Here is a 7,966-nt window from a genome sequence, read left to right as displayed (position 1 = left end):
GCCGCTGCTGCCTCTGGGTGGGAGCGAGCGAGGAGATCCGTCTCTTTTCTGGCGCGAGCAATCCCAGCAGCAACCCAGGGAGATCGCCTTTTTGTCCTCCAGCCGGCCAGGGACAGCAGCAGCAGCCGCCGGAGATCGAGAGGAGGTCAGTGATCTTGGTTTCTCGGAGCTGCTCTGCTCTCCTCTGCTCCTCGATTTTGTCTGTTTCTTTGGTCCCCGTGCCGGTGAAATTCCGCCCCTTTTCCGGCGAATTCGGAGGAGGTTTGTTCGGGGGGAGCTGAATTTGGTTTTGCGGTTGAGTAATTCGGGGTTCTGGTTGGTGTTGATTGGGGTAATTCGGGGTACTGTTCTTGAATCCCGGCCCTGCTTGCTCGTCAATCATGTCGTACAGTCAGAAAGATTCCGCTCCTACCTTTTCCTCCAAATCTGCCTCATCTGATTCGCACCAAGGCGGGGGAGATCGATCCTGCTATTGTCCACGGAATCTTGAGCTGCTCCGCTGTCGTCTGAATCCAACTTTTTGTGCTAATCTGCGGACATCTCTGGAGCTGAAGCTGGGTGAATTCTTCTTGCAGGCGAGCCGAGGTGAGGTGAGCGGCGATGATGATGAGGGAGCCGTGGATGGAGGTGCTGCCGCCGGCGGCGATGGGCTACTACGGCGGGCCGCGGGGCGCGGGCGGCTGGTTCACGGGGCAGCCGCGCGCCTGGACGGCGGACGAGAACAAGCAGTTCGAGCGGGCGCTGGCCGGGCTCGACCTCCGCAGCCCGGACTGGGACAAGGTGGCGCACGCCACCGGCAAGACGGTCCGCGAGGTCGTCGACCACTTCAAGAGCCTCGAGCTCGACGTCCGCCAGATCGAGTCCGGCACCTTCCCCGGCTACGGCCCCGGCGCGGCGGGCGCCGGCGCGGCCGCCGCCTTCACCCTGCAGTGGGACGGCAGCGGGGGGCACGCCGGCGCCGGGGACTTCCGGCACGGCTACCGGTTCGGCGGCTGCGGCGGGGGGAGGCGGCACGGCGGCCGCACGCCGGAGCAGGAGAGGAAGAAGGGGGTGCCGTGGACCGAGGACGAGCACAAGTGAGCACTACTACCACCACGATTCTTCTTCTCTGATCTCAATGACTTGTGAGAGTGATTGCTCTGCTCCATCCATGTCATGCACAAGACTAGCTAGTGATATAAATTTTCTTCTCTTGAATTCACCATCAATCAACAGGCTTTACATCATCAGATGGCTATGCCAGCATTTAAAACATGCCAAATTGGAAGAATAATTCAACCATATGGAAGAACTGTTTTCTGAAAGTGAATTACTTGTCTTTGTTCACTAGGAATTTGATGAGACAGTCATATGTAGCATGATGTTTGATGCTCATGTAGCCTGATGTAGAGCAAGAGTTCATTATGCTCTGTTCTTTGGTGTCATGTAGCCTGATGTGAAGCAAGAGTGCATGATCAATACTACTAGTTGCTGAACCTGATCATATGCTCTGTTCTTGTGGCCAGGTTGTTCCTCCTAGGCCTGAAGAAGTACGGCAAAGGGGACTGGAGGAACATTTCGCGCAACTTCGTGCAGACGAGGACGCCGACGCAGGTGGCCAGCCACGCGCAGAAGTACTTCATCAGGCTCAGCTCCGGCGGCGGCAAGGACAAGAGGCGGTCGAGCATCCACGACATCACCACGGTGCACCTGGACGACCAGCCCCCCTCGCCGTCCCAGTCATCCATGATCACCCAGTCCAGCGCACCGGCTCCGAGCTCGGCAACGGGGCAGTTCTCGCTGCCGGCCGACACCAAGCAGCACGGCGGAGCGAATGCGCCATACAATTCGCCGCCGAGCTACGGCATGGGTTTGCAAGATCAAGGCATCCAGTGTGGCCCTCTGCATGATCAGCTGGCGGCGAACCGGAGCATGTTGTATTAGAAGATGCAACCTTTCGATCCATTTCGACGACACCGATCAGATGTCTAGTGTAATATGGCCCTTGCTGTAGCCTCACTGCCTGTATTATTATTGAAGTAAGTAATTGATTATGGGGATTTTTCAGAACATAGCAGAGAGAGAGAGAGAGAGAGGTATGATGCTGGTGATGCTTTGGTAGTAGTCCATAATTTCTGGTGTGGATACTGAAGAATGTAAGGGAGAAGAATGGCAAGAACTTGATGCTGTAGTATCTTGAGACAGACAGGGAATACTAGTGCTCAGTACTGATCATGTACATTGTCAAGTGGACTTAATTTTCAATCTTCATGGATCCTGCTTTCTGGTCAGCTCATGTTATTGGAAACCCTACTCATGCAGCATCTCACACATACTTATCCACATCTATGATCTATCATTCATCCATCTCGGTGCTTGCGCCGTCCGATGTTTGCAAGTGTAATTTTTTCGGATAAACCAAAATGAGTTTGCAGTGAGTCATCCAGCATTTACCTGCCTTGCTCATCTGGTCAACTTTTTGCTTGATTGCATCTCCATTTTTTTCTAACCTTGTGGATTGACCTTTGCATTGTTAGTGTGCAATTAAGTCCTTTAAAAAATAGGAAGTTATTCTCTTCTATAGATCTCTACTACTACTACTACTAATACTGATGATGATGATGATGATGCTGGATCCACCAAACAATGGAATTGGAAATGAGTCAGACTTGCACTAGCTTTGGCATCTCATGCTTTGGCAGCCTCCTTTTTCCATCAACTTTTGCAAATCTTTCCCTCACTCCTTTTTGGCCCTGTTCATCTTTCCCTCATTGAGAAAAGGCAGGGCATCCACCACAGATGTGAGGCAGATCCCTGTGACAACAGTGGAGAATAGCACAGGGGGCAGCACTTGGGCACAAAATGTTTTGTTTTTTGGCCAACTTGTGTGCTGGGTGCTTGTGCTTTTCTGCCTCACCTTTTCTGCAAGTTGCAGTGCAGAAACACAAAACCACTCACTCAGCTCAGCTCAGCTCTCTGATGATGATGGTGATGATGGTGATGATCTTGATGGACGTGGCACTGTTGTGTGTCATTAGAAGCTTCTGGGTGTGATGGATGTGGCATTGTGGTTGCTGCTGCTTCAAGCAGCATTTCTTGTCACCTGTATACTACCATTCTTTTCCTTTTGATATATCATGTAGCAATGCATTCTTTTTCCAAATCATTGATGGAGACATGACCAACCAAAGTGGAAAGCATGGTTTACGTCGACGATATTCTTACCGTGAACCATGTGTTTCTGTTACTTTTCCTGTCATTTTACAACAGCTTCCGCCTCATGGAGACGACGCGGGCAGATCGGTAAACCCCCGCGCCGAACATTTCTTCATCTTGACAATCTAACAGTCTAACTTGCGTCTGTACTTCTCAGACAGACCCGTAACCGGTAAGTCTCTCGCGTGAATTCCGGCTGCGGTTAGTTTTTGACCTTTGCATTGACAACAAAAGCAAACATTTCTACACAGTATATAGTATAAGAAAAAGCTTTCTTGTTTCTGAACCTGAAGATGAGAGCCTTAAAAAGGGACCAGCTCTCCAAAAATAACAGTAACGGTTAAAGTGTCAGACCGATGAGCCATGTGCATCCAGGAGGATTGAGATGGAAATGGAAAGTTGGTGAGCTTTGTGATGCAGACATGGTAGTGTTGTGCTGCACTGCACATCTGGCAACACTGTGGTGACCAGGATCTGAGATAAACCAGAACTCATCATGAAGGACAGATGGGTAGGCAGGCAGGCAGGAGTCAGTACTACTGATAGCATTCCTGGAATAGAAAGGCCTGGATCACTCTCATGAACATGATGATTATGATCTCTAACTAACTAACTGAGGTAGATCATCAAATGGACGGCACCAAATGCCCGTGGACAGCGGACGGGAGCAGGCCATCCAACCGGAGTCACCAATAAAACGGACACCGATTTTCCATACATTTCTGGATCAATTTTTACATAGCAAAAGAACCCTTGAAACAACTTTGAAAAACAACTAAAAATCCTTTACTGGCGGCCGGGATGGTCCGGCCTCATCGTCGTTGGCACCCGGCATGAACGAGGCGGCGATGAGACAAATGTCTCTTTGGCATCTGATACATTTTTTTTCTTGTCATTCACAAACTGCGGAAACACAGACAGACATACGGGTAAACAAACTCCGTGCCGAACATTCCTTCATCTTGACAATCAATCTGAGGTGACTTTTAACAGCTTAACCTGCGTCTGACACTTGTCAGACAGACCCTTAGCCGGTAAGTTTCTCGCATGAATTTCGGCGGCAGTATAGTCTTGACCGTCGAGAAAAGCAGAATTTCCACACGGCAGAAGAAGGCACACCTCCTATCTCTTTTCTTGTTTGTGAACCCAGAGAAGAGATGATAATAGCCTTGAAAGGAACAAATTCTCCGAAGATAACAGAAACAGTTACAGTGTCAGACCGAAGAGCCTTGTGCATGCATCCAGGAGGAGGCAGGCAGGAGATAACAGAAACAGTTACAGTGTCAGACAGATGGGTAGCAAGGCAGGCAGGAGGCAGTAATGGTAACACTGTGATGAACAATGATGGTCATGATCTATAACTAACTAAGTAACTAAATGAATTGCCAAGGACATCCAGTTTTTCAGACTAAATTAAGTAGCCACAGTGCTGTTTAGTTTACTCTGGAACTGTCGCACTGTAACATCCAACAAGTATTGGTACACCTTTCCCTGATGATCTTCTTGGCATAAAACATGTGTCAGACTGATGAACCTTGATTGTGCATGCATGCATGCATCCAGGAGGATTCATCAGTCAGATAGTAGAAAAAGAAAGTTGGTGAGCCTTGTGATGCAGACAAGCTGTTGTTGCGGTTCAGTGCACAGTTGGGATTGGCAATGCACTGCGCGAAACTAGAACGGAGACATTCGTCGGGAAGGAAGGACAGACAGATGGGCCAGCAATGCTGCCAGGCGCCAGCATTCCCATAATAGAAAGGCTTCAATCACTCTGATGAGCAGTGATGAGTAACTGAACTGAACTGCCCAGTTTAATTTCAGACCAAGTGAAATGCTGACGCTGTAGCATTGAAGGAAGTGACCGAAAGAAAGTTAGCCCTGAGACAGGGATTATGGTTGAGTTTAGCAGGAACAAACGAAAATAAGTTGTGAAAAAGAGATTAGGCGGCAATAATCCCTGATTCGACAGTACCGCGAGCGAAACTGATGTCGCTGTTCCTTCAGGGCTGATTGCCTTCATCAGCACCGTCATCAGCAGATGAGAGAATGACAAGAGAAGATTGGCATCTGGCTCTCGGGTGGTGGAGACGTCGCCGCTCGCCAGGGAGGGGATGCATGCTGCCGAAATGGGGCAGGCAACTTGGCAGGCCATCTGCAACTGCAAGACCAAGCCAAGGCAGGTAGAGGGGCACTGCACCGGGGCCTGATGGAACTGCTCGCGGTGAAAGGTGCTGCTGCCGTTCGTCGTTGCCATCGCCATCGCCATCGCGGCGACATGCCATGTGCGGTGCAGGCAGGCAGGCCAATGGACGGATGATTCGGAGAGACTGTTTGCTTGCGTAGGATGAGTATATAGGTTCAGCAGATCTATTTTTCTTCTTCTCAGCTTAATATCACATCATATATGTTTTCTCTCTCTTTTATGGAGAAATTCATCCATTTTTTTCTAGTAGTAGAGACGAACAGTCAAGCTGGGAAGCACGTTTTCCATCTTCTTGCTTGAGCAGTTTTAACATGATCCCTCCTACCTCCTCATTTTACACGAGCGGTAAGGATATATATATATTAGATCTGAGTCGTTGATCTTATTAATTAGTGATCTGGTTAACTCTTACATACTTACTTCACGTGTAAAATGAAGGGAGCATGTTAAAATTTTCTCTGTTTTGTTTTTTCGCAACATAGAACACGTGTTCCTCCTACTTTGGCCGTCATTCAACAACGGATTCGGTCTCAAGAAGACGCAAACAGATGTGTAGACTCCGAACATTTCTTCGTCTTGACAACATGAGGTGGCTTTACCTTCTTTTTACCAAAAAAATAAAATGGCGGCTTTACCTTGCATTTGTACTTTTCAGATCTTTGAAATATTATAGGACGTGCCTTGGTTTCATCTAACAATTTTAGAAAATTTCTAAGGGCCCACGTAGGTGTGACGATAAGGGAGGTGGTGGGAAGTTTAGTCCACACCTTGCTAGTGGAAGATGAGTTAGATCTCCTTGTAAGAGATTATCTTCCACATGATATTGGAGCTTGAAAAAAGAAGTGGTTCCCACGTGTTCCTTCGCCGATGACGTGCGTGCGTCGCAATTTGTGGGATTGAGCCGAGCTCAAACCTATGTGCTTAGTTTTTGCCGATCAGAAATGGAGGAGTCCTTAACAGATGGGCCACGATATGAGATGTCGGATCGTGCGCTGTTACCGACTCGGGCATGGGTCCTGCCAACATCTATCCACCATGCTCGTGCCTATATAACTGAGGCGTAGCCGCCACGAAGAACAGATCACATCCGCTCTGCTTTCACGTGCACCGCCCTCTGTCGTTTCTTTTGCTGCTGCTGCCGCCGATGATCCCCTCTCGCCCACCGCGTACACGGTTGACGGGAGAGCAGGCCTTCGAAACCCTGCCTCTCTGGATCCTGTACGGGAGAGGGGCATTTAGATTTTTGGGGAGCGTCTCCTACGAGACTGCTTGTCGACATTCGTCTCCTCCACTGCATTGTCTTCTTCATCATCATGTCCACCGAAGCTGAGTGATTCGCTGCCGAGAAGGCCACTGCTGACAAGAAGGCGGCTGAGGAGGGGCTGCTGCCGTTGCCACCGCTGCTACGGCCAATTGGCTTACTGGAGGGTATAACTCGTTTACCCCGCTCTTGTTTATTTCTGTTTTAGCAGTACTAGCTATGTGCGTAGATATTTCTACTATATGCGTAGTACATGCTTATCTAGATCATAATCAGTATATTATTAATTTTGTCAATGCCACGTTCATGATTTTGAAGGAAATATGCCCTAGAGGCAATAATAAAGTTATTATTTATTTCCTCATTTCATGATGCATGTTTATTATTCATGCTAGAATTGTATTAAGCGGAAACTTAGTACATGTGTGAATACATAGACAAACATAATGTCACTAGTATGCCTCTACTTGACTAGCTCGTTGAATCAAAGATGGTTAAGTTTCCTAGCCATAGACATGAGTTGTCATTTGATTAATGAGATCACATCATTGAAGAATGATGTGATTGACTTGACCCATTCCGTTAGCTTAGCACTTGATCGTTTAGTATGTTGCTATTGCTTTCTTCATGACTTATACATGTTCCTATGACTATGAGATTATGCAACTCCCGTTTACCGGAGGAACACTTTGTGTGGTACCAAATGTCACAACGTAACTGGGTGATTATAAAGGTGGTCTATAGGTGTCTCCGAAGGTACTTGTTGAGTTGGCGTATTTCGAGATTAGGATTTGTCACTCCGATTGTCGGAGAGGTATCTCTGGGCCCTCTCGGTAGTGCACATCACTATAAGCCTTGCAAGCAATGTGACTAATGAGTTAGTTGCGGGATGATGCATTACATAACGAGTAAAGAGACTTGCCGGTAACGAGATTGAACTAGGTATTGAGATACCGAGATCAAATCTCGGGCAAGTAACATACCAATGACAAAGGGAACAACGTATGTTGTTATGCGGTTTGACCGATAAAAATCTTTGTAGAATATGTGGGAGCCAATATGAGCAACCAGGTTCCGCTATTGGTTATTGACCGGAGACGTGTCTCGGTCATGTCTACATTGTTCTTGAACCCGTAGGGTCCGCACGCTTAAATTTCGGTGACGATTTATATTATGAGTTATGTGTTTTGATGTACCGAAGGTAGTTCGGAGTCCCGAATGAGATCCGGGACATGATGAGGAGTCTCGAAATGGTTGAGACGTAAAGATCGATATAGTGGACGACTATATTCGGACATCGGAAAGGT

General features: G+C 48.0%; 1 protein-coding gene across 1 annotated transcript; it reads left to right on the top strand.

Annotated features, from left to right (window-relative positions):
- The first annotated feature begins 6 nt into the window (after positions 1–6).
- On the top strand, positions 7–2,270 carry LOC119274633 (transcription factor DIVARICATA-like). Its single transcript, XM_037555348.1, has 3 exons — positions 7–145; positions 576–1,076; positions 1,506–2,270. The coding sequence occupies exons 2-3, from the start codon at positions 601–603 to the stop codon at positions 1,921–1,923; spliced, it is 894 nt and encodes a 297-aa protein (XP_037411245.1). The 5' UTR covers positions 7–145; positions 576–600; the 3' UTR covers positions 1,924–2,270.
- Positions 2,271–7,966: the final 5,696 nt, after the last annotated feature.

Source organism: Triticum dicoccoides, chromosome 3B, assembly GCF_002162155.2.
Source record: "Triticum dicoccoides isolate Atlit2015 ecotype Zavitan chromosome 3B, WEW_v2.0, whole genome shotgun sequence".
Lineage (NCBI taxonomy): Eukaryota > Viridiplantae > Streptophyta > Magnoliopsida > Poales > Poaceae > Triticum > Triticum dicoccoides.
The sequence above is the reverse complement of the archived record's forward strand: the minus strand, read 5'-3'. Positions and strand labels throughout refer to the sequence as shown.

Coding starts and splice junctions, on each gene's coding strand:
- LOC119274633 (XM_037555348.1), top strand. CDS start 601: ATGATGATGAGGGAGCCGTGGATGGAGGTGCTGCCGCCGGCGGCGATG. Junction 1,077..1,505: donor TGGACCGAGGACGAGCACAA/GTGAGCACTACT, acceptor TCTTGTGGCCAG/GTTGTTCCTCCTAGGCCTGA.